Raw genomic sequence first — 27,486 nt, 5'->3', positions numbered from 1 at the left:
GCCTTTCAATGGGCATTAATTCCGGATCCGGCCTTGCAGCAAGTCTTCAGGATTTTTGGCCGGAGCAAAAAGCGCAGCATGCTGCGGTATTTTCTCCGGCCAAAAAACGTTCCGTTCCGGAACTGAAGACATCCTGATGCATCCTGAACGGATTTCACTCCATTCAGAATGCATTAGGATAAAACTGATCAGGATTCTTCCGGCATAGAGCCCCGACGACGGAACTCTATGCCGGAAGAAAAGAACGCAGGTGTGAAAGAGCCCTTAGTAAATGTGCCCCGCTGACTGTAGAGGTGCTGCCTCCTCCATCACCACACGAGGGCAGCCTCGTCCCCTCCAAAGCCTGGGCCGAGCATTGCCGTCTGCAGGTCACGCACGGAGTAGCTCGCGCTGCACTGACGTGACTTCCCGCGGGAGCCCGCGCCTGCCGCTCCCGCTCGTTACTGCGCACCTCCCCGCCGGAGCTCCTCCCCCTCGCGCCGTCTTGTGAGCTCGCCTCTGGCAGCTGGTGTCGCCGAAATACGTCAAGAGGCTGTCACCTTTTTGATACAGTGTGAATGAATGTGGTACAGATGTAAATAGCGTTCGCTCCCCGCACTGGCAGAGGCGCCAATGGCGCCCCCGCCCCGGTACTGGGCAGTCCTGTGCCTGCGCGGCGCGCCCTCTCCTCACGGCGCATGCACAGGAGCCTCACAAAGACGTGCACAACTCACGTAGTTCCCCGTCATAGAGCGGCTCGCGGCCGGCCACAAGGTAAGCGCTCCCGCCGCGTAATGGCGCCAAACGGCGGGCGCGGGTGTGACCCAGGACAGGTGGCTGTGCGCGCTCTCGGTGTTTGGCAGCGTGTTATAAAAGCGGCTGTTGCCCGAGCGCACACGTCTGCTCTCTGGATTACGTTACTAGTCGTGCCATAAAGTAACGGCGCAGAGACGGGAGCTGGCCTAGCGGAGGATACCGCTCGTGTGAGCATGCGCTGCTGTCATGGCGGACGCCCGGCCGTGTGTCGGGATGTGCGGGTGCTTGTTGTGTCGGTAGGGGCGCGCAGCAGTGCTGGAGAGTGGCCTGGAGTGCGAGGACGCCTCACGTTCCTGCAGCCTGCTCACCTCAGCTGACGTGCACGGAGCCGGCGGCTGCGACTTGTGTGCGCTCGTCAGCGCGGCCCTGGCCTAATGTTAATAAACATCAGTTTTCTCAATTATCTGGCGACAACTGTGCAACTTTTATCGTAAACTATATAATAAAGCCGAGAGCGGTCAGTAACTGCGGGGAGGAGGATGTCTGCTGCTGAGCGCCCGGTCCAGAGCAGCCAATCCCCACGCAGCTTTCATTTTGTATTCTGCTCCTAAAGGATGAAAGCTGGGCTCTGATTGCCTCCCTCGGGCAACTACTCAGACTGTGCAGCGTCCCTATACTTTAGGAAAGCTTTTGCTGTCATGGAGACCTATCAAAAGTTTGGGGCCAAGTGCTGAGACCCCTGCCCATCTCTCAGAGGAGAGACAAGTCCTCATAGCACATCTCTCCTTGCTGCAGAAGAAAGTATTGAGACTTAACTATTAAAGGGGTTTTCCAGTTGTTGGACGTTATCCTCTATCCACAGCTGTCTGGTGCAGCTGCACACATGCCCGACCGGCCACTCCGTTCATTTCAAGGGGGTATGGGGCCCCCTGTTCTTGTGATCGGTGGTGGTCCCAGCAGTAAGACCCCCACTGATCTAATAGTAATCTGCTATCCTGTGGATAGAGGGTGACTTTAAAACAACCAAAATGCACCTTGCAACAGTTTTTTTAAAAGTAGTTGCAAGGTCTTTTTTATTTTATTTTTTAACTGGCCATGTTTGATAACTCTCCTCCACCATTTTCTACGAGCGCCTCTCTTGCCTCGTTCTAGCAGTCAGTGGGGTCTCAGCACTTGGAACCCCACAGATCAAACCTTTTAGTGTGTTGCAATGGCGTGTCACAAGTTGGGATGAGCGAACCCGAATTTTACAGGTTACAGGGTTTCTGTCAGCAGGAAAATGGGTATTAACCTGTCTGACCTTAGTGAGGTACTAATGTCAGCTGTACATAACTATATTAGTGCCATCTCACTGCGTGCCGCCGTTATTGAGAAAAAAATAACTTATAATATGCAAATGAGTGTCTAGATGCAGGAAGGGGGGGGGGGGGGGGGCGTTGCTCCACCTCCTAGAGGCTCCGTTCTCCCACCTCTGGACACATCCTGCTACACTAGATTGACCGGGCGAGGCAGAGTTGGTCTCCTGCCGACCCATGTCTGCCGTGGAAATCTCGCGCCTGCGCCGTCCCGTTTAGTATTCGGCGCAGTGAGTGAAGCCGTCAGCCAGCAAGCGTCCTTCACTCACTGCGCCGAATACTAAACGGGACGGAGCAGGTGCGAGATTTCCACGGCAGGAGAAGACCAACGCTGCCTGGCCCTGTCAATCTAGTGCAGCAGGTGTGTCCAGAGGTGGGAGAACGGAGCCTCTAGGAGCAGGGGCAACGTTCCCCCCCCCCCCCCCCTAACGGCAGCACGCAGTGAGATGGCACTAATGCAGTTATGTACAGCTGACAACATCACCAAGGTCAGCCAGGTTAGTGTACTTTCACATTAGCAGTTTTCTTTTCCGGCACTGAGTTCCGTCAAAAGGGCTCTATACCGGAAAAGAACTCATCAGGCATATCCCCATGCATTCCAAACGGAGAGTAATCCGTTCAGGATGTCTTCAGTTCAGTTGTTTTGACTGATCAGGCAAAAGATAAAACTGTAGCATTCTATGGTTTTATCTCCGGCGAAAAAAACTGAAGACTTGCCTGAATGCCGGATACAGCATTTTTCCCCATAGGAATGTATTAGTGCCGGAGAGATGGATCCGTTGTTGCAATGCATTTGTGAGAAGGATCCGCATCCGGATCCGTCTCACAAATGCTTTGTCACATCCAAATCGGTGGATCCTGCCGCAAGTGTGAAAGTAGCCTTAAACCCCATTTTCCTGCTGACAGAAACCCTGTAAGCATTTGGGCAGTGGAGGAATCCCGTTATGGATTCTGTTATAACGTAATGCAAAACGGAAACCTTTAAGTGGGATTCCTTTTTGTTCCGTCATAATACAAGTCTATGGGCAAGCATAACGTATCCGTCTGGTTTCTGTTATGCAGGACTTTGATGTCACCAGTGCTGGCAACACCATCCTCTGGCCTCCTGTAGACGACTGAGGGGAGCTCTAATAACTATGTATAAATATATCAGGGGGCAGTACAGAGATCTATCCCATCATCTATTTATCCCCAGGACTGTGACGAGGGGCATGGATGGATATCTTTTTTCAGCCATACTATGTTTTACGATCCTCAGAACACAGATGCCAGCCATGTGTGTTCCGCATTTTGCCCTCAATAGGCCAGTCCTATCCCTGATACCGACAAGAATATGACATATTATATTTTTGATGCGGACAGCACACTGTGTGCTCTCCGCATCTTTTCCAGCCCCATTGAAGTGAATGGGTCTGCCTCTGAGCCACCTGTGCATGAGGCCTTACAAACTATGTTACTTTGAAAGTTGTAGCCATGCCAGGAGTTACTGAATGGTCACTGCTATTCGACTAGCACTAGCCACATATGGCGGTGTATTCTGAAAGAAATTAGCAGTTATTATAAAGATCGATATTGAAACGAGCCTCCAGGCTCATTTGCCTTAGGGCTCATTCAGATGGCCCTCATCAAAAATGCTGAGCTGTTTTTTTGCGGATTAGATGCTGACCCATTTACTTCTATGGGGCCCTTTTCTTCCATTCCACGGCTCTGCAAAACAAATGAAACATGTCCTATACTTGTCAGTGAAAATGAGACATCTATGGGTCTGCAAAAATACAGAATGCAATCCGTTTTGTTTGAGGACATGCTGAACTCTCCACAAAAAATCGGATCTGCATTTTTGCGCACAGCATACGGCCGTCTGAATGAGCCCTTAAGGGTATTCCGTAGCAGAAATCACTGCAGTTTCTGCCTTGGTTTTTCAGTTTGGATGCCACATGGATACGCTTGCAGTTTAGCCCCCCTGGATTGAGCTAAACAGCGATGGGACACCTGCCATGGGTTCCAGCAGTGTCCAACACCATGCCAATTAGGGTTGTTGCAGGTATCTAAATTTCGATACCCAATCGATACAGCGCGCTCAGGTTCTGTGATACTAGACTGCGCAGCCCAGTATAGAAAAAATTGAAATACGATACCGGGATTTCAATTTTTTTCTGTACTGGGCAGCGCAGTCTAGTATCACAGAACCTGAGCGCGCTCTCAGCACGCTCATGTTCCCTCAGCAGCACAGGGGAGAAGGAAGCAGTCTCTCCCTCCCCCCTGTGCCGCGCTGCCAATGAGGAATGAGGGGCGGGCGCACTGCGCCACCAATGATAGGACGACCTTTCATGGGTCCGGACTTAGGTTAGCAGGCTACATAGAGCGGCGCCCAGGGATCTCCCTGCACCTACTATTATTCCTGGGCGTTGCTCCGTTCGCCCGCTGTGCCCAAGTTACTGTCTCCTGCTCAGTGATTCTAATTACTGCTATCTGAGCGATGAGCAGGAGACATCGGCTTCTCTCTTGGGCGTTCCTTGTCCCTGGCTGTAGCTCTGTCCAATCTCCCAGGGAGAAGGAACGCCCAGGAGAGAAGCTGATGTCTCCTGATTGCTCCGATAGTAGTAATTAGCATACGGAGCAGGAGACGGTAACTGGGGCACAGCAAGCGAACGGAGCGGCTCCCAGGAATAATAGTAGGTGCAGGGAGATCCCTGGGCGCTGCTCTATGTAGCCTGCTAACTTAACGAAGTCTGGACCCGCGAAAGGTTGTCTTTAACTTTTAATACAAGAGGAAGGCATAGCCAGCACCCTGCCTCTGACAGGGAGCTGCGATCAGCGGCAGTTAACTGCCGCTGATTTGCTGCCAGTACCCGTCTCCTGTATTAAAGGTTAATTATCATTGGTTGCGCAGTGCGCCAGCCCACTCAACCCCCCCCCCCCCCAGTAATAAAATCATTGGTGGCAGTGGCCACAGAGTCCCCTTACCTCCTCTCATTGGTGGCAGTGGCAGCTTCTGATCGGAGCCCCAGCAGTGTAATCCTGGGGCTTTGATTTGTTACCATGGCAGCCAGGACACTACTGAAGCCCAGGCTGCCATGGTAATCTCCCTGCTGCTGTGTGCACAGAGCAGCAGAGAGAGTGTAAGATCCTATTCACCCTGATGGGGGATGAAAAAATCCCAGGTTCTATCCCCTAAGGGGGGAAATAGTTATTAAATAAAAAGTAAAAAAAAAAATATTAAGTATAACTCACCCCCTTTCCCAATTTTACATATAAAATATATAAACAATAAATAAACATAAATGCGGAATGCACGTGGCTTTTTTGGTTTATTTTTTCGCGTGGTATCGAAATCAAATAACAAATTTGGTATCGCAACAACTTTACTGCCAATAAAGGATGCGACTTTTATTGCAGTGGTCGCAGCTATAAACCTTGGCCTCCATTGGGAGACATATTAAGAGCTGCCACTGGCGTCTATTTGGCACGGCATCTGCACCAAATTCTGTCGGCAAAAGACCCTGTGTGAACTGCACCTTAGTATGTGTGGCAATTGGGCTACTTTCACACTAGCATTTTTTGCAGATCTGTCAAATTCACATATGCTTGCTTGCTTCCTGCAACCGCTGAGCACCAATTAGTGACAACCAGTTTTCAGAGCAGAAGTTTTGTTTTCTTACTGTTGCTGTTACTTTTTTTTTGTTACTAAATTATCTTTTTTTCTTTAAAATTTTTCTTGAAATTTATTACAGCCCCTTCATGTGTAAAATCACTACATACGCAACCCTGTGAATAAACAAAATTAATACACACTTTGCACATGTTGAATCACACAAACCAATACAAATGGCCCAATCATCCCAAAGACGGCATTCAACTAAGGAAGCATACGCCGTCATTGCCTCTGATACGGCCAGCAAGGGAGAAGAGGATGGCACATTCCTCTTGTTCTTTTCCTCCTCCTCATCATCCAGTAATGAAGGCGCCCCTATATTGAGCCCATGTAGACAACACCCCCTGAGGATTATCGGACTCAAACTCATGAGTTTGTGGGCAGCTCAGTAATCCACGTTGACTCCATGGGCGTTTTATTTATTTTTATTTTTTTAAATCCTTTTGTAATTTTTAGTGGTGGCAAAAGGGCAAGGTATGGCATTAAAATGTGCAAGGTGTGACAGAGTACATTTACAGATTCTGGTTTTACGAAGGAAGGGACAACCCCCAGAATGCCCCTCGTCCTATGAGTTAGTGGGAAAATAATGCATCCACAGCTGGATCAGGGTTACCATCTATATGCGGATTACTATTACAACAGCTTAGGTGCTGTGCTGGGTCTCCTTAAGACTGGGTTCACGTATGATCGCGCTGTCAAACGCCCGACGCCCCAAGAAGTACATAAGTTTCTTTGGGGCGTCTTGTCGCGCGTTCCCGTACATAGACTTTCGGGAACGCGCGACAATGGGCGTTCGCTTGTCTCTGTATGCGCGATTGCAAACGCCCGTACAATCCCGTATACAGAGCGCTCCATCGCGAACGCTCAGGTGTGAACCCAGCGTAAAGGGGTTGTCCAGGCTTTTTAATATTTATGACCCATCCCCAGGATATCCTCTATGGGACTGCAGCAGCGCCCGAGAAGAGAGACTGCACGTGCGCTCTGTCTCCCCATGCAGCTGATCGGCAGGGGTGCCGGGTGGTGGACCCCCATCGATCTGATATTGATGACCTAGTCATTAATATTAAAAAGCCCTGACAAAGTCTTTAAATAGAGCACCTATGGATGGAGACTGTGGGGATTCGCTCTGGTAGACAGGGTGTGCGGACGCAGTACAGAGGCAAATTACCAGTTCTTAAATCAAACTTCTGTGTTTATTTACACATAAAGCAAAAACAAAACGTTGCTTTGCAGTCTTGGTGTTAGTTCACACACATTGGAAAGTCCACATAGCATAAATCACCTTGTTGGCAGTTCTGCCTCCAGAAGTCCATAGCAGGCTTTTAGGGGGCCCGTTTCCCTTACAGATGGGTCTCAGCCCTCCAGCACGGCACAAGCGTCAAATCCCAGCACACACACCTCCTGAGCTCCACTCTCAGACTCATCCGGCAGTGCTGGCTGGTTTTTAGGCCTGGCAAAACCCGGCCTGGAAGATGGGGAGTAGTCACCCACCCAGCACTTTGACTACTCCCAGAAAGAGCTGTCCTAGGATCAGCTATATAGCCATACATAAGTATTAAGGTGTCAAACAGCAACTGCTGCTGACACATAAAAACCGTTTCTTACTCCACCGAGGCCAGAAACCTTGGTGACACATACCTACTATCCACAATGATTCCTTGTACCTTCTTACAAGACTTACCTGAAGTGACCTGTTTCACATTGACATTAATGGTTCCGGCAGGGGACCAGCCTGCACGCATTAACGTGAAATGGGACGGACCGAGTTCTGTCAGCGCACGGCTGCACCCAGTACTTACGAACAGCCTGCTGGAACCATTAACACCAGTGTGAAACAGGCCGAAGGCCAAGTTTACACTTCAATTTGGTCAGTTATTGGGAGCCAAAACCAGGTGCGAGTCAAAAACACAGAACAGATGCAGATCTTTAAATAACACCTGATCTCTGTGTAGGCTTCATTACTGGTTTTGGCTCAAAATAACTGATGGAAATAGCCAACCAAATAACTGAAGTGTAAACTTGTCCTACACTGTTTAAGCCTCAAAGGTACTGTAGCTTGTGGCACAGTATGCAAAAAATCAGAGAGGCCTCTGCTTGGGCAACCACTCAGCGACAGCAGGGCTTTCCTCAGTCACAACAGGATGTCCTTGTACTGACCACAATTCAGAGTAACAGCAGCTCCCCTGTACGAGGTACCACTACCCACAAGCTAGACTGAATTTTGGACTACAGTAAAAGCATGATCACGTTCTGATGCCTTACAGTGCCATGCGGAAAATGATGGTGTGGTAGCAAAAGCTGGCCATGCACATTGTACAGATGGCACTGTATAATGCTTGACTGTTACTTCAATCTGCCAAGGCCCTAATTTTTGGAAACCAGGCAGGGTCCCAGTACTTTTAGAAGTTGTGCTTCCCGTATGTACCAGGGTAACATTTCCCTGGTAAAGTCTCTCAAACAGCAAAGAAAGGAAGGACCCAAAAAATATGCCAAGGGTGTTCCAAAAGGTGGAAATTAAAGGACACCATTTATCACTGTGAAACCTGGCCTGTGCTTAAAGGGGTTATCCGAGGTGGAAATGCCTACCCTGCTGCCTGGGCCCCCGCGTCACTCTTGGTCTCCGCACGGCTGCTGCTTCCCCCATTGGCTGAATGTTTTTATCTGCACATGGGGAGAAGCAGCGGCGGCCGTGCGGGGAGCCCAAGCAGTAGGGGAGGCATTTCCAGCCTTAGATAACCCTTATGAAGGATTGCTTGAAAGCGTGCCAAACATCCATGGGTTATTGATTTTATCTTTTATGTACCCTGGAATTTTATCACCTTATTGCAAAATGATGCCAACCTAATGTAGACATATGGGGAATGAATATTTTATAAGGTAGCACTATTTTTCTTAACCCATTCAGGACACAGCCAGTTTTCACCTTTTGGAATGGTTTTAGTTATCCAACTAATTCTGAGATTGCTGTGATATATTGTATTTCATGTTGGCAGCTAATGCGTCTTGCAAACATGCACAGCAGAAGGTGCAAAGTAAAAAAAATTGCAACTTTTTCCACAGATATGCCATTTCAGTGCACAATATGTTGTGCCCATTGTGTGCCAGTGTGAAAAGCCATCCCTCTTATTAGTATGCTGTATTTTGTGGTTTTAGAAACACCCACCATGTGAACCTATTCTTTTGTTTGAGCGTATTAGAAGGCTCAGGGGTAAAAGAGCACCATGCACATTTGAGGCACAGTGTACACCACTTTTGTTGATAACTGTAGAGGTGAAATAACAAATAGAACCCCTGAGAAGTTACCCCATTTTGAAAACTTTGTTCATCAAGGTATTAAGGAGTGGAGTGAGCATTTTGACGCCACAGGTATTTTTCAGACTTAATATGCAGTGGATGGTGAAAGTGACAATTGCAAGTTTTCCACATATATGGTACCACACTACTTAGATTGATAGGTTCTACTGAGTATAGCATTGCCATAAATGTGGACATAAGCACATGGTAGGGCTCAGAAGGGAAGGAGTGCCATTTGGTTTTGGTGCACTGATTTTTCTGGAATGGTTTTCGGAGGCTACATCGCATTTGCAGAGCCCCCTGAGGTACCCATACCGTCAAAGCCGCTAATAAGTGACTCCATTTTGGAAACTACACCCCTAAAATGGCATCACAGGTATTTTGTACAAATTAATGAGCAGTGGATGGTGTGAAAATAAAATTTTACGTTTTCCACAGATATGGCATATGCTGTTTAGGTACGCTGCAGGGTTCAGAAGGTAAACACCACCTTTTGGCTTTCGCAGATTCTGATGGATTTCTAAGCACCATGTTACTATTTGAACAGCCTCTGGGGTACCAGTACAGCCATTTTGTGAGAGCCATACCTTTTAGTTTTCTCTTGATGGAGCTGTTTGAGGGCTTATGTTTTTTGCAGGCTGAGTTGCCATCATCATTGGTTCTATTTTGGGGTATGTACAACCTTTTATTTCTCTTTTTGGAAAGCAGGATGAAGAAAAGGCAGCACTTCTGCCATAGCTTTTTGGGTTTTGTCATTGAAGTGTAGACTGTACGGATAAAATGAAGTTATCTTTATTCTGCTGATCCGTATGATTACAAAAATAGCTATTTTATATAGGTGTTTTGTTAACGTTTTACTTTTACATGTACGGCACTGGTCATCGACAGGCTATAAACAGAGAAATTCAAACGTAGAAAAATGAGAATTTTTCAAAACTTTCAGTAAATTTTATATATATATATATCTGTTATATACACTAACCATTTTGCAACTTTTCCCACCTACAAAGAATAGAGAGGTCTGTAATTACCTATGAGACACAGAATAAAAAAAATCCATAAAATCACATTGTATGATTGTTAAATAATTCATTTGCACTTTATTGCATAAAATATTTTTTTTATCACTTACCAACCAGCAAGAATTCTGGCTCTCGCAGACCTTTTAGTTTTTTCTTTAAGAAGCCCTCCTACTCTGCACTCATTACCTGTATTATTTGCACCTGTTTGAATAACAGTCTCAAAGATTACCGTTAGTAACACACAATGCAGTCATGGATTAAAATCCTACAGGGCACACAAGGTCCCGTTTTGAAGTTCGCCAGTGACCATCTGGATGATCCAGAGGAGGCTTGGGAGAAGTTAATGTGGTCAGATGAGACCAAAATATAACATTTTGGTATCAACTCCACTCACTGTTTTGAAGGAAGAAGGATGAGTACAACCCCAAGAACACCGTCCCAACCGTGAAGCATGGGGTGTAAAGATCTTTGGGGGTGCTTTTCTGCAAAGGGAACAGGACGACTGCACCGTATTGAAGGGAGGATGGATGGGGCCATGTATCTCGAGATTTTGGCCAACAACCTCCTTCCCTCAGTAAGAGCATTTAACCCCTTAAGGACACAGCCCTATTTCACCTTAAGGACCAGGCCATTTTTTGCAAATCTGACCAGAGTCACTTTAAGTGCTGATAACTTTAAAACGCTTTGACTTATCCAGGCCATTCTGAGATTGTTTTTTCGTCACATATTGTACTTCATGACACTGGTAAAATGAAGTCAAAAAAATTATTTTTTTTGCACCAAAAAATACCAAATTTAACAAAAATTTGGAAAAATTAGCAAATTTCAAAGTTCCAGTTTCTCTACTTCTGTAATACATAGTAATACCCCCAAAAATTTGGATGACTTTACATTCCCCATATGTCTACTTCATGTTTGAATTATTTTGGGAATGATATTTTATTTTTTGGGGATGTTATAAGGCTTAGAAGTTTAGAAGCAAATCTTGAAATTTTTCAGAAATTTACAAAAACTAAATTTTTAGGGACCAGTTCAGGTCTCAAGTCACTTTGCGAGGCTTACATAATAGAAACCACCCAAAAAGGACCCCATCTAAGAAACTACACCCCTCAAGGTATTCAAAACTGATTTTGAATACGTTGTTAACCCTTTAGGTGTTGCACAAGAGTTATTGGCAAATGGGGAGGAAATTTGAGAATTTTATTTTTTTGTCTAATTTTTCATTTTAACCCATTTTTTCCACTAACAAAGCAAGGGTTAACAGCCAAACAAGACGGTATCTTTATTGCCCTGACTCTGCCGTTTACAGAAACACCCAATATGTGGCCGTAAACTACTGTACGGCCACACAGCGGGGCGTAGAGTGAAAGGTGCACCGTTTGGTTTTTGGAAGGCTGATTTTTATGGACTGGTTTATTTACACCATGTCCCATTTGAAGCCCCCTGATGCACCCCTAGAGGAGAAACTCCCTAAAAGTGACCCCATCTAAGAAACTACACCCCTCAAGGTATTCAAAACTGATTTTACATACGTCGTTAACCCTTTAGGTGTTGCACAAGAGTTATTGGCAAATGGCGATGAAATTTGAGAATTTCATTTTTTTGCCTAATTTTCCATTTTAACCCATTTTTTCCACTAACAAAGCAAGGGTTAACAGCCAAACAAGACTGTATCTTTATTGCCCTGACTCTGCTGTTTACAGAAACACCCCATATGTGGCCGTAAACTACTGTACGGCCACACAGCGGGGCGTAGAGGGAAAGGTGCGCCGTTTGTTTTTTGGAGGGCTGATTATTATGGACCGGTTTTTTGACACCAAGTCCCATTTGAAGCCCCCCTGATGCACCCCCAGATTATAAACTCCATAAAAGTGACCCCATCTAAGAAACTACACCCCTCAAGGTATTCAAAACGGATTTTACAAACTTTGTTAACCCTTTAGGTGTTGCACAAGATTTAATGGAAAATAGAGATACAATTTCAAAATTTCACTTTTTTGGCAGATTTTCCATTTTAATTTTTTTTTTCCAGTTACAAAGCAAGGGTTAACAGCCAAACAAAACTCATTATTTATGGCCCTGATTCTGTAGTTTACAGAAACACCCCATATGTGGTCGTAAACCGCTGTACGGGCACACGGCAGGGCGCAGAAGGAAAGGAATGCCATACGGTTTTTGGAAGGCAGGTTTTGCTGGACTGTTTTTTTTTACACCATGTCCCATTTGAAGCCCCCCTGATGCACCCCTAGAGTAGAAACTCCAAAAAAGTGACCCCATTTTAGAAACGACGGGATAGGGTGGCAGTTTTGTTGGTACTAGTTTAGGGTACATATGATTTTTGGTTGCTCTATATTACACTTTTTGTGCGGCAAGGTAACAAGAAATAGCTTTTTTGGCAGCGTTTTTTATTTTTTTATTTACAACATTCATCTGACAGGTTAGATCATGTGGTAATTTTATAGAGCAGGTTGTCACGGACGCGGCGATACCTAATATGTATACAATTTTTTTTATTTATGTACGTTTTACACAATGATTTCATTTTTAAAACAAAAAAAATGTTTTAGTGTCTCCATAGTCTAAGAGCCATTGTTTTTTCAGTTTTTGGGTGATTATCTTAAGTAGGGTCTCATTTTTTGCGGGATGAGATGACGGTTTGATTGGCACTATTTTGGGGTGCATATGACTTTTTGATCGCTTGCTATTACACTTTTTGTGACGTAAGATGACAAAAAATGGCTTTTTTTACACCGTTTTTATTTTTATTTTTTTACGGTGGTCACCTGAGGGGTTAGGTCATGTGATATTTTTATAGAGCCGGTCGATACGGACGCGGCGATACCTAATATGTATACTTTTTTTTTATTTATGTAAGTTTTACACAATGATTTCATTTTTGAAACAAAAAAAATGATGTTTTAGTGTTTCCATAGTCTAAGAGCCATAGTTTTTTCAGTTTTTGGACGATTATCTTAAGTAGGGTCTCATTTTTTGCGGGATGAGATGACGGTTTGATTGTTACAATTTTGGCGTACATGCGACTTTTTTGATCACTTTTATTACCTTTTTTTGGGAAGTAAGGGGGACAAAATTTCAATTTCATCATAGTTTTTTATTTTTTATTTTTATGGCGTTCACCGTTCGGGTAAAGTAACATGACCGTTTTATAGATCAGGTCGTTACGGACGCGGCGATACCAAACATGTGTAGGGAATTTTATTTTTTTAATTTTTAATCAGTGATAAATGTGTTTTTTGATTTTTACCTTTTTTTCACTTTTTTTTTTGACCCAGACCCACTTGGTTCTTGAAGATCCAGTGGGTCTGATGTCTGTATAATACAGTACAGTACAATATATATTGCACTGTACTATATTTTACTTACACTGAACAGATCTATGCTTTCAGCACAGATCTGTTCAGCACCATGGACAGCAGGACGCCTGAGAGGCGTCCTGTTGCCATGGGAACCTTCCCCGTCTGCTCAGTTATGGTCAGAACTGCGCAGACGGGGAAGGGTAAGGACGGGGCTCTGGGGGGGGCTGTCTGGGGGCTCTCTCCCTCTCCATCGGGGGGCTGCAAAGGCACTGCAGCCCCCCGATCGGAGAGGGAGGGAGCTCCCTCTTACTGTTAACTTTTTCCATACAGCGGTCCGTACGGACCGCTGTATGGAAAGGGTTAAACGGCTGACATCGCATCACCGATGTCAGCCGTTTATACCAGGGTGCCAGCAATGTGCTGGCACCCTGGTATACCCACTGTACACCAACGATTACGCAATAGGAGGCGGGCGGGGGATCGCGATCCCGCCTGCCGCACCGCCCGCCTCCCGCACCGCCCCCACCGCCCGCAACACCCCCCCTGCACCTCCCACCGGGCTAAAATCATTCAGAGGTGCAGGGGGGGTGACAAATATATATTTTCGCCACACTAAAGTTTCTGATCGCCGCGGTCAGGGACCGCAGCGATCAGAAACTGCAGAAAGCGCAACAAACCGCAGGTCTGAATTGACCTGCGGTTTGTTGCGATCGCGGACATGGGGGGGTCACGGGACCCCCCCGCGCATTTAGCCGAGGTGCCTGCTCAATGATTTGAGCAGGCACCTTGTTCCGATCACAGCCGGCCGCACGGCAGTGATCGGAACAACACATGACGTACCGGTACGTCATGTGTCCTTAAGGACTCGGGAAACATGCCGTACCGATACGTCATGTGTCCTTAAGGGGTTAAGATGGGTTGGGGCTGGGTCTTCCAGCATGATAATGACCCAAAGCACACAGCCAGGGCAACTAAGGAGTGGCTGCGTAAGAAGCATTTTAAGGTCCTGGAGTGGGCTAGCCAGTCTCCAGACCTGAACCCAATCGAAAATCTTTGCTGCAGTGTGTACAAACTTAGTCAAAAAATAAAGGAAACATCTGACCTCTGTAATTGTAAAGGTAAGGTTTCTGTACCAAACATTAAATTCAGTTTTTCTGTTGTATCAAATACTTATTTCATGCAATAAAATGCAAATTAATTATTTAAAAATCATACAAAGTGATTTTCTGGATTTATTTTTAAATTCTGTCTCTCACAGTTGAAGTGTACTTGCGATAAAAATGAGAAACCTCTCCATTTTTTGTAGGTGGGGAAACTTGCTAAATTGCCAGTGTATCAAATACTTACACTGTTCATCCCCAACAAAAATATTTTGTTGGACCGCCTTTAGCTTTGATTACGGCACGCATTCACTGTGGCATTGTTTCGATAAGCTTCTGCAATGTCACAAGATTTATTTCCATCCAGTGATGCATTAATTTTTTAACCAAGATCTTGCATTGATGATGGTAGAGTGACTGCTGCACAAAGCCTTCTCCAGCACATCCCAAAGATTCTCAGTGGGGTTAAGGTCTGGACACTGTGGTGGCCAATCCATGTGTGAAAATGATGTTTCATGCTCCCTGAATCACTCTTTCACAATTTGAGCCCGATGAATCCTGGCATTGTAATCTTGAAATATGTCCGTGTCATCAGGGAAGAAAAAAACCATTGATTGAATAACCTGGTCATTGAGTATGTTCAAGTAGTCAGCTGAGCACATACTGTTGCTGAACCTAGACCTGACCAACTGCAGCAACCCCAGATCATAACACTGCCCCCACAGGCTTGTACAGTAGGCACTAGGCATGATGGGTGCAACACTTCATCTGCCTCTCTTCTTACCCTGATGCGCCCATCACTCCATTGCTCCAGAGTCCAATCTTTATGCTCCATAGCAAATTGAAGCCTTTTTTTCTTGTTTGCCTCACTGATTAGTGGTTTTCTTACTTTACATAAGCATTAGCAATGCGCCGCACAGACAGAAGAAGGAGCGACCGGCGGCCACGGCGCACGTGAGTATAATGCTGCTCACTAACTTACCATGGCAGCCAGGACTTCTGTAGCGTCCTGGCTGCCATGGTAACCGATCGGAGCTCCAGCACTACACTGCTGGGACTCCGAGCGGATCTGCCCACTGCCACCAATGCAGAGACTGCAGAACATTCCCGACCTCTGACAGGACGCTGTGATCCACGAGATTAACCCCTCAACTGAGGGGTTAATTGCGGCGGATCGCAGCGTGCAGTCATAGGGGCCGGGATATGGCCGGAACATGAACGCTACGTTGGTATTCAGGCATTCATTGGTGGCGCAGTGGCCACAGTCCCTCCCCTCCTCATCCTACTCTGTTCTCACTGGTGGCCAGCGGCAGCTGTGCACAGTAGGGAGGGAGGGACTCCCTCCTTCTCCACTGTGCCGGCTCAGGAGAACATGGTGCGCGCCGAGAGCGCGATCATTCACTACCGCTCCGTTTTCATATCGCGGTTCGGCGATATGCACAAAATCCATATCGTGGCACAAATTTATATCGCATATCTCCTATATCGCCCACCCCTATGTCAAGGTAAAAGCATTTCAACATTATCACCAAATAAAGTGACACATGTCAGATTAGCAAAATCAGGGGTTAACAGGGTTGTACCGCTTTTTCTTACTGATGATCTATCCTCTGGATAGACCATCAGCATCTGAGCTGTTTGAGAAGGCAGCAGCACTGGCAGTAGTGCCGCGGCTTTCTTGCTGTTTCCTGCAGGCCAGTGACATCACGACTAGTATCTCCGGCCTAAGAACAGCTAAGCCCCGTTCACTTCAATGGGGATTAGCCGCACCCAGGCCAGTGATACTACTCATGACATCACTGGGCCTATGCTAAACAACGAGAAGGCCGCAGCGCTACTGCCCGTGCCGCTGTCTTCTCAAACAGCTTATCGGTGGGGGTCCTGATGAACTAACCAGAGGATAGATGATCAGTAAGAAAAAGCGTCAGAACCCCTTTAAGCTTTATTAACCTAAAATTAGAAGAGTCGTTTAACTACCAGTCTTGCATTTATACCTTATCATATTTATATAAATCATCACTAACTACACTTTCTCTTTATAGGTTACTTTATACTTTGAATTGCCAGCCTCCAGGAAGGACACCTTCTTCTTTGTTCATGGTATGAGTTCTGTTTAAGAAAATAACTGTATTGTAAAAAAAAATTAAATAAAGAAACGTGGAGAGGTTGTAAAATTCCCTGACGTGATTTGAGGAAAAAATTCACTTATTTGATCAAAAAAGTTATCAGCTATACACAGGATAGAGGATAGCTAACTGATCGATGGGGATCTGATTGTTGGGACCCCCACAAATCCCAAGAGCGGGATCTCGTTCCCCCGATCTGATGAAGCGGCAGGTCAGACATGCGCCCTGCCACTCCATTCATTCTCTATAGGATCGCTGGAAATAGCCAAGCGCTGTTCTAGGCCATCTTCGGCAGTCCCATAGAAAATGAATAGAGCGGTAGGCCACCATACTGGGCTTTAACTGCCTAACAGTTTTCCCCAAGTCCTGCTTGGGTTGGAAGGGGGTGGAGGTCTGCTTTAGCTGTCGATACATGGGTTTGAAAGCTGGCAGTCTGCAGTAAGGGTGCAGAGGGGTGTTAACCAGTTGGAGGTGCGTCCCTGCACAGTCTCCCTTTATCCAGTCAGTGCTTCCAGTCTCAGACCATGCAGGGACACCCGCCCAACTGGTTAACACCCATCTGTACCCTTAATGCAGACTGATAGCAATTCATTCATAACTTCTAGTAGAAATAATAAAGGAAAGACACATCATAGAGTCATAAGAATAGATGTTCCAGAATTGTTATCACAGGGGAATGCATGAAACTATTAAAACAGGCATGTCAGGAGAGATCCTCTTTAACCTGTTCCAGACACATGACGTATCGGTACGGCATGATGTCCCGGTACTTAAGGATACATGACGTACCGGTACGTCATGTGTAGTTCCAATCACCGGCGGGCGGTGATCGGAACAAGGTGCCTGCTCAAATCATTGAGCAGGCACCCGGGGACAATGCATGACCTGCCCCCCCCCCCCTTCCTGCAGTTTGTGTCTTTTACATGTTGCGGCGGTGCCATCGGGTCCCCGTGCAGCTGTAGGGGGGACCTGATGGCATGGAAGGCAGCACGATGCCTTCCTTAGACATCTGCGCTGCCTTCTGGGGACAAGCCTGTGAGATCCAGCCCCCTGGATCTCACAGGCTGGAATCTGTATGAGTAATACACACTGTATTACTCATACAGCTAATGCATTCCAATACAGAAGTATTGGAATGCATTGTAAAGGGGATTAGACCCCCAAAAGTTGAAGTCCCAAAGTGGGACAAAAAAAAAAGTTGAAAAAATTACTTCCCCCCCACCCCCAAAATTTTTTTACGTTTCAAGTAAAAATAAACAAAAACGGCATTTTCCCCAAATAAAGTAAAAATTGGGGGGAAAAAATTTATATTAGGTATCGCCGCGTCCGTAACAACCGGCTCTATAAACATATCACATGACCCAACCCCTCAGATGAACACCGTAAAAAATAAAAACTGTGCTAAATGAACAATTTTTTTGTCACCTTACATCGCAAAAAGTACAACAGCAAGCGATCTAAAAGACGTATGCCCACCAAAATAGTACCAATCTAACCGTCACCTCATCCCGCAAAAAATTAGCCCCTACTTAAGATAATCGCCCAAAAACTGAAAAAAAATATGGCTCTCAGAATATGGAGAGATTAAAACATTATTATTTTTTTGTTTCAAAAATGAAATCCTTGTGTAAAACTTACATAAATAATTTTTTTTTATACATATTGGGTATCGCCGCGTCCGTAATAACCTGCTCTAAAAAAAAATCACATGACCTAACCCCTCAGATGAATACTGTAAAAAAAATACAAATAAAAAAATAAAGTGTAATAGCAAGCAAACAAAAAGTCATACGCACCCAAAATTAGAGCCAATCAAACCGTCATCTCATCCTGCAAAAATCATACCCTACCCAAGATAATCGCCCAAAAACTGAAAAAACTTTGGCTCTAAGACTATGTGATGGTGTGATAATACTTAACCATCCTTAGATCCTGAGAGGTGGCGGTGACATCACCTCTCAGGATCGCTTCCTATTGGCTGGACGGGCGGGCAGGGGTTAACTTCCCCCAGCTCTGCTCTCCTCCTCAACACTGCTTCCGTGGAGAGAGGAGCCCGTCGTCCATCAGTGAGCCCAGCACCCCATCACCCCCACGTGAGCCACCAAAATTCACAGGGACAGGCTTTAGGGAAAGATTAGGTTAGGCAGGGAGACTTTAGGGAAAAAAAAAAATTATTTTCGGCTTTGCCCTGATCGGGTGTCTGTCCACAGTAGGGTTGCACGATATGGGAATTTTGTTCGATTGCGATTAGGGCCCTAAAAATTGTGATAACGGTATGCGATGCGATATTTTAAGGGAATTGTGCTAGAGGTCTATTTGCTTGGATTTTCAAGGCAAAAGCACACACAAATTACTGATAATGCAGAAATGTAGTTATGCTTAACTCAAGAACTGAAATGCACAGTGTTTTTCAAAATCAAACATATTTTACTAAATTAAATAACATATTTGCATTACTGCAAAAGTACAAAATACAAAACTTGCCATTTTCTTAATAGCACTGCACAGAACAGATTAATAAAAATAGAATAAATAAAAGAACATTTGTTCATTAAAATAACGACTTGCCTCCAGCCCCTCCTCCCTCCCCATACTGTAACTGATGTATCGCCCGCCGCGATGTGCAGCATAGCGGCCGGCGATACATCCGTGTCAACCACGTAAAAAGTCAACCATCGCTTTATAAGGCGCACTGCCATTTTCCCCCTACTTTTGGGGTGGAAAAAGTTTGTCTTATAAAGCGAAGAATGTGGTAATATAATTGCAGCATTTTTGGGTCGGCCAATTGGCGATTGCGATATGGCGATTAATTGCGATTGCTTTGGCGATATATTGTGCAGGCCTAGTCCACAGCACACTCAGCTGTCCGACCCCCCCCCCCCCCCCCCCCACACACACACAGTTTTTGGGGCGCAAGTGTTTTTTTTGTGTGTGCGTGTGCTGACTGTGGCCGGCACTCTTAGCGTCCGGCCACTGTTAGTGCATCGCCCACCCCACCACTGATCAGCTTCGACCACTGAGTTTGAATCTTGTTTCTTTTTCACATTTTTGAGGCTTTCATTTATTTTTATTTATTTTTATTTATTTTTTCTGTTAGGGTAGTGAACGTGAACACCCGTCCCCCCACACACACGCACACTAAATAAAGTTTTACACACACACACTCCCCTATGGCCCGCCAGACGTTCTCGGCCGAGGAGGCATACGCCCTGCTTGCTTCCGACTCCGAGAGCCCCAGTGAGGACGAGAATGACCCCACTTTCCTCTTGTCATCTGCGTCCTCCTCATCATCTAGTGATGATGATGAGCCCCCAAGGCGGCGGAGACGCCACCAGGCGGAGCAAGGGGACCCCCATACCAGGGACCCTGTGGCCCACACTAGTATGAACCGCCCTGGGGCTCATACTAGTTTTCCGGACCACCAGATAAGTCCACCTGAGCCCTCTACCGGTGAATTTGTCTGGTGTACCCCAAAGGATTTTGAGCCCGTGATTCCTGACTTTGTTGGCCATCCAGGAATCCAGATTCCCACAATGGGCTTCACTGAATATGACTTTTTTAGTTTTTTTTTCAGTGACCACTTTCTGAATCTGATGGTGGAGCAAACGAACTTGTTCGCCCAACAGTTTATTGCTCAACACCCGGGCTTCATTTTGGCTAGGTCCAGTGGCTGGACTCCGGTCAGTGCAGCCGAGTTGAGGAAGTTTTGGGGCCTCGTGCTGCACATGGGCCTAGTCAAAAAAAAACAGGCAGTACTGGATTGAGTGATGGCCAGTTTGCCGTGTTCTCCCGCGAACACATGCGGGCTGCCATCTTCAATCACAAATCCGGCGAGGCACAGGTAAGTCCTTACCCGTGCCTGCGCCGCGAGCCGGTCTGAAACAAATGCGGTCACCGGGAGCAGGCAGTTCCGAGAACAGCCACCCGGGGCCTTCATCGGGCTGTTCTCGGAACTGCCTGCTCCCGATGACCGCATTTGTCAGGATCACCCCTGCCCCGAGGTGATCCTGCCTATGACCGCCTGTACAAAATCAGGGCCAGTCATCGACCACTTCAGGGCCACATTTTTGGAGGCCTATGTACCTGGAAGGGAGGTTGCTGTTGAGGAGTCTCTCATTGCTTTCAAGAGGAGACTCATTTTCCACCAGTATGTTCCCTCTAAGCGGGCGAGGTATGGCATGAAGCTGTACAAACTTTGTGAGAGTACTGCAGGGTACACTTACAAGTTTTGTGTGTACGAGGGGCGAGATTCCCGTATTGAACCCCCAGCATGTCCCCCCATTCTGGGTGTTAGCGGGAAACTTGTGTGGGACCTTATGCACCCACTGCTAGATAAGGGTTACCACCTGTACGTAGATAACTTTTATACTAGTATCCCCTTGTTCCAGCCCCTCACCGCCAGATCCACGACCGTTTTTTGGTTCCGCATCTGAGCCGTTTTTGCGGCTTGGGTGTGTACCCATTCACCTTAATGGGGTCGCAAAAGATGCAGACAGCACTCCGTGTGCTGTCCGCATCCGTTCCTCTGTTCCGAGGCCCCGCCAAAAAATATAGCATGTCCTATTCTTGTCCGTTTTGCGGACAAGAATAGGCATGTCTACAATGGGCCACCCGTTCCGTTCCGTTCCGCAAATTGTGGTAGGCACATGGGCGGCTTCCGTTTTTTGTGGATCCGCGGTTTGCGGACCGCAAATAAAACAGCACGGTCGTGTGCATGAGTCCTAAGCCTCACAAAGTGACTTCAGACCTGACCTGGTCCTTAAAAAGTGGGTTTTGAAAAATTTCAAGATTTGCTTCTAAACGTCTAAGCCTTGTAACGTCCCCAGAAAATTAAATGGGAATCCCAAAATGATCCAAACATGAAGTAGACATATGGGGAATGTAAAGTAATAACTATTTTTGGAGGTGTTACTATGTATTATAGAAGTAGAGAAATTGAAACTTGGCAATTTGCTAATTTTTCCCAATTTTTGGTAAATTTGTTTTTTCAAAATAAAAATGAATTTTTTTTTTACTCCATTTTACCAGTGTCATGAAGTACAATATGTGACGAAAAAACTATCTCAGAATGGCCTGGATAAGTAAAAGCGATTTTAAAGTTATTCACACATAAAGTGACACTGGTCAGATTAGCAGAAAATGAGCCTGGTCCTTAAGCGGTTAAAGCTGGCCAAACACCATTAGATGAATCTTGGCCTAGCCCGCTGATTTTCACAGGACAAGTTGATCATCTAATATGTATGAGGGCATCTCGACTTCCCCCTGGCAGATGTTGAAGGGAAAAAGGAACAGCATGTTGGATTTCAGCTTGCCTGATTCTTTGTTGTCACAGGAGATAAGTCATTATAAGAGATGTTTAGCTGGTGCATATTACCCTCTTTCATGAGAATACCTTCATCCTATGGTGGGATTAGGAGGAATAGCTAAATGACTGACCCCCTCACAGCTCACGGTGTATGGTTACACCGAGCGTGCATGTATTCTTAGTAGAGAATAATAGAGGATAATAAGCCACTGCCAAGCACCCTGTGAACGGAAATATAGAAAAGGGTTAAGGGTCTTGAAAGGGTAAATTTCTTGCACTCTTTTGATATATATCCTTTTGTGTGCCAGCCCTTGCTGTTTCTTGTTTTGCATGCTGAAGTCCAGCATGTCCGATCCTTCTTTCCTCAACATCTGCTGAAATCAGTGGGTTTGGCTGTTTTTTAGCTTATAGTTATCGGAATATAAATAGCAATAAACCACTTACATTTCTGAGAAACTGTGAATGTTGGCATAAAATGGCTACTAGATTTAGAAAAGTATACATGTTGAGTATTTTTTCAAATTTCTTTTTCTCCTTTTTTTTAGGATTTTTTTATAAGCATGTCTGAAACACTAAAATATAATGATGATGATCATAAGACTGTATTTTTAAAGACGCTGAATGAGCAACGACTAGAAGGTGAATTTTGTGATATCGCCATTGTTGTTGAAGATGTGAAGTTCAGGGCACACAGGTGTGTACTTGCTGCCTGCAGTACATACTTTAAGAAACTTTTCAAGAAACTAGAAGTTGACAGTTCATCCGTCATAGAAATTGATTTTCTGCGGTCTGATATATTCGAGGAAGTTCTTAACTATATGTATACATCAAAAATTGCTGTCAAGAAGGAGGATGTGAATTTAATGATGTCTTCTGGTCAGATACTCGGTATAAGGTTTTTGGATAAGCTGTGCTCTCAGAAACGGGATGTTTCGACAGCTGATGAGAATCCTTCATCTCCGAAAAATAAATATGCTTATGATACAAGCCTAAAAATAAGTCGTCAGGTTGGTGAGTCCAATGACAATCAAGACGATGAAGTAGAAGAAATTGGAGATCACGATGATAGTCCTTCAGATGACACAGTTGAAGGGGCGGCTCAGGTCCATGAAGAGGAAAAGTTGCCTACATCTACACTGCGAGTTCAGGAAGCAATCCTTAAAGAATTAGGTAGTGAAGAAGTGCGAAAAGTGAATTGCTACGGTCAGGAAGTTGAAGCGATGGAGTCAACTGAACCTAAAGAATTGGCTCCACAAACCCCACAGGCTCTGACTTTTAATGAGGGCATTAATGAAGTAAAAGATGAGCAAGCACCAGCATGGACCACCACAACAGGAGATATGAAATTTGAGTATTTGCTTTATGGCCACAGGGAACAATTTGCATGCCAAGCATGTGGTAAGACATTTACCGATGAAGCGCGTTTACGAAAGCATGAGAAATTACACACAGCAGATAGACCATTTGTGTGTGAAATGTGTGCCAAAGCGTTCACTACCCAGGCTCACCTAAAAGAACACCTGAAAATCCACACTGGCTACAAACCCTACAGTTGTGAAGTATGTGCCAAATCCTTTATCCGAGCACCAGATCTTAAAAAGCATGAAAGGGTACATAGTAATGAGAGGCCATTTGCATGCCACCATTGTGATAAAGCCTTCAAACACAAATCTCATCTCAAAGATCATGAAAGAAGACACCGTGGAGAGAAACCATTTATTTGTGCTTCATGCACAAAAGCATTTGCCAAGGCCTCAGATCTGAAGCGCCATGAAAATAATATGCACAGTGAACAACGCAAGCAAGTGACAACTAGTGCCATACAGAGCGAGACCGAGCAATTACAGGCAGCAGCGATGGCTGCTGAAGCAGAACAGCAACTGGAAACCATAGCTTGTAGTTAAAAATGAAATCAAGTTTGTGATCCTGTATTGCTACGTTAACATTACACTGGGTACAGATGTGTCTGTTTTCTGTTTTAGCAAAAATCTTACACTTGACAGCTGAAGGTAGAGAAATCATTAAGTGGGTTGTTCAGGACTTAAAGGGTATTCCTATCTTAGACATTGATGGCATATCTCTAGAAAATCCATGACAGATAGGTGCAGGCCCACTTCTAGGACCCACCCGTATCTCCAGAACCCCTGAAGTGAAGGAGAGCACACCAAGTATGCACGGTGTGCTCTTTATTCACTGCTGTTGGAGTTCCAAATATAGAAGGGCTAGTGCTTTTTTCGGAAGTTACATAGCGGCGAATGGAGAGTGGACCGCACATACATGGCCATCTCTCCATTCACTGCCATGGGACTGCCAGAAACAGCCAGCACTCGGCTACTTTCGGAACTCCCATAGCAATAAAACGGAGGGCGGCTGCCTATGCTCGGCTGCTCTTCCTTTACTTCAAGGGGCCAGTTCTGGAAATAGGAAGAAGACCCAGAACTATTGGACATTGATGGCATGTGCTAGCAATATGCCATCAATGTCTGCAAAGGGCATACCTCTTTAAATATTGTCAACCTATCATCAGTATCAGATCTGTGTAGTCCAGCTGTTTTTTAAAGGTCTCCAGAATGTAAAATAAAAAATTGATACTCCGCTTACCGATTCCTCAGGACTCCCATTCCAATGCTTCACATCCCTGCCAGTCCTGGGCTTTCTCAGCGCACAGTAAATGTCAGTTTAGCTAATCACTTGAAGTAGAGACTGGTGGGGATCGATAAGGTGAGTGTGACTTAGGGCTCATTCAGACGACCGCATGAATGGGTCTGCATATGTTCCGCAATTTTGCGGAATTGGCACGGACCCATTCATTTCAATGGGGCCGCAAAAGATGCGGACAGCACACCGTGTGCTGTTCGCATCCATAGTTCCGTTTTTCGGCCCGAAATAAAGATAGAGCATGTCCTATTCTTGTCCAGGGACAATATTAGGCATTTCTATCATAGGGCCGGCAATGTGCAAAATGCGCAATGCACCCGGCTGGTATGCGTGTTTTGCAAACCACAAAACACTTATGGCCGTCTGAATGAGTCCTTAGTGTATTATTTTACACCATGTGGAGTATTTTGTTTTTTGTTAAGAAAAAAATGGCCGGTTATCCCCTTTAAAGGGGTCGTCCAGGACTTTGATATTGATGGTCTTCATTGTGCACTGGACGGAGCTGGTATCTGCAGCTCTGCTCCTATTCACCTTGTCAGGAACAGTGCTGAAGTTATCAGCTTCATCTACTACACAGTAGACAAACTGCTGATTGGTTGGGTGTTGCCCCCTCCCGCCACTCTAGTATTGATGGAAATCCTGGACAAAATATTTACTATTCTTTTTATAATTGATTTTGCAAAATTTTAATGTAGATATTTAGACAAGCCTAATTTACTTTCATCCATCTGAGAAAGAAATGTACTTGCTACAATTTGTTTTCTAAGTCATTTGAACTTTTTATTAAAACAAGAAACAAATGCTCCTGTACAAACAGTGTAATGTGTATATAGTTTATGGCTGTCTTATGTTCTAGCCATGTAATTATGAGTTTGGATACCAGTACAGATATGGTGGGCTTACTGTGTAAACAAAAACCATAGTATTAGAATATGCTTACTAATATTACGATTAGTTTTGTAAATTTGCAGACTGGTACTCAAGCTAGATGAAACATATTTAAACTATAAGAGAAATGAGTTGTAAATTAAAAAAAAAAGACACAAAGGCATGTATATTGTAACTTAGGGGCAGAAACACTTACATTGCTGGTGAGATGGTTGCTGTTTTATATTTTATGTTATAGTGTAACTTTCAAGGTACATTAAGAGTTCAATACAGCTCAAATATATAGGTAGAAAATATTGGATGTTCACTGTGAAAGTTTATTAAGCTGTTTGTGTACAGGACATGTCAAACATCAAATCCATACTGGTTTGTAGCATGCTTATCATAAGTTACTTTATACTAGCATGTTGAATATTATCTGTCTTGCTCAATTTTAAAGGATTTTTCCAAGACAAACATTTAATGAAAATTGATTGCATATTCCATAGAAGCTGGATTGATGTGAGAGTCTACCGGTAGAGTCCCCGTTTTCTATCTAGAGAACTGGATTTCATAAGTCCCTGTCATTCTCCATTTAAAGTGTACCATATCAAAGGCTTCTCTCTCTCTCCTGGTTGTACCGATTGGTGGAAGACTCAGCAGTGATACCCTCACCGATAGCTAGAGCGAGGAGAGAGAAACACTCGACACACAGAGCTGATCGAGACGGAATAGAGACTCAGACTTTCTACTGAAACCGTCTCATGCCATGAGGAGAGACAATGCGCTATGTCATTGCTTCTGTCTCCTCGCTCTAGTAATAGGTGGGTGTCCCAGCACAATCAAAACCTTTCAGATGTCGTTATACTGTGATACTCTTTAACTGTATGGGACATACAGAAACATCTGTGCACTAACTTGGTACTTTCTTTGCCTTCTTAAGACTTTAATAGAGAATGATTGCACGTGGCACCCCAGTTCTCAGGATCAGAGGAAGATTTGTTCCCTAATAAGCCATAAATAAGCATTCCTTTGATTCCTGATACCAGATACTATTCTTGTGGCTGGTATCAGGAAATTGTAACTAACCTACAATAAATGTACAAAGCTGTGGACAGAGTATGGCTTATGGGCCAATATAAATCGAAATTGAAAGGTGTAACTAACCGGATTAAAATCTGTCTCCTCTGCTACAAAATACATCTGACTTCCTTCTTGTTTGTGTCTGCTACTAATGTAATGTAACGATGTGGCAGGCAGATTCAGACATTAGGAGTATCAGTTTGCATAATCTCTATGTGAAAAGGTCCACTCTGACTTAAAGGGGTTGTCCGGGTTCAGAGCTGAATCCGGACATCCCTCCATTTTCACCCTGGCAGCCCCCCTGACAGGAGCATCGGAGCAGTTCATGCTCCGATGCTCTCCTTTGCCCTGCACTAAATTGCACAGGGCAAAGGCATTTTTAGGAGTTCCGGTGACGTACCGGGGTTCTCCATGGGGCTGACAGGAACCCCGGTGACGTCACCTGCACTGATGGGCGGGATTTAGCTCTGCCCTAGCCAGTAAAACGGCTAGGGCAGAGCTAAAACCCGCCCCTCAGAGACGGTGACGTCACCGAACACACTGCCGGGCGGAAGTTACCGCCCGGCAGTGTGTTATTGATAACAAAAGAGCCTGTGCCCTGCGCGGTTTAGTGCAGGGCACGGGGGCGCATCGGAGCATGAGATGCTCCGATGCTAGGCTCAGGGGGGCTGCCGGGGTGAAAATAAGGGTATGTCCGGGTTCAGCTCTGAACCTGGACAACCCCTTTAAGACCCTTTTACACCGGCTGACTAATGAGGCAATTATCGGGAATGGACTGTTGATTCCCAATAACGACCTGTCGTTAAGCAGGGAGAGAATTGAAATCCTCCTCGCTGAATGGGACTGTTTAATCGCTATTGCAATCACTCGTCCCCATAGAGAATCATTGTTTCCTGGCAGCAGATTACTGTTTGCACAGGGCGAACTGCTTCCAGCAAACAATGGTTTAATGTGCCGCAGGAAAGCTGC

At 45.3% G+C, this 27,486-nt stretch overlaps 1 protein-coding gene across 2 annotated transcripts; it reads left to right on the top strand.

Moving 5' to 3' along the window:
• The first annotated feature begins 245 nt into the window (after positions 1-245).
• ZBTB14 (zinc finger and BTB domain containing 14) lies at positions 246-26,804 on the top strand. 2 transcript variants are annotated; one of them, XM_044295141.1, is made up of 3 exons: positions 246-753; positions 16,521-16,578; positions 22,455-26,804. In XM_044295141.1, the coding sequence occupies exons 2-3, from the start codon at positions 16,576-16,578 to the stop codon at positions 23,811-23,813; spliced, it is 1,362 nt and encodes a 453-aa protein (XP_044151076.1). In that variant the 5' UTR covers positions 246-753; positions 16,521-16,575; the 3' UTR covers positions 23,814-26,804. The 2 variants fall into 2 exon arrangements, with proteins under 2 accessions (XP_044151076.1, XP_044151077.1); XM_044295142.1 differs by lacking the exon at positions 246-753 and adding an exon at positions 2,547-2,587.
• The last annotated feature ends 682 nt before the right edge of the window (positions 26,805-27,486 follow it).

This window comes from Bufo gargarizans, chromosome 5 (genome assembly GCF_014858855.1).
Source record: "Bufo gargarizans isolate SCDJY-AF-19 chromosome 5, ASM1485885v1, whole genome shotgun sequence".
Taxonomy (NCBI): Eukaryota; Metazoa; Chordata; class Amphibia; order Anura; family Bufonidae; genus Bufo; species Bufo gargarizans.
The sequence above is the reverse complement of the archived record's forward strand: the minus strand, read 5'-3'. Positions and strand labels throughout refer to the sequence as shown.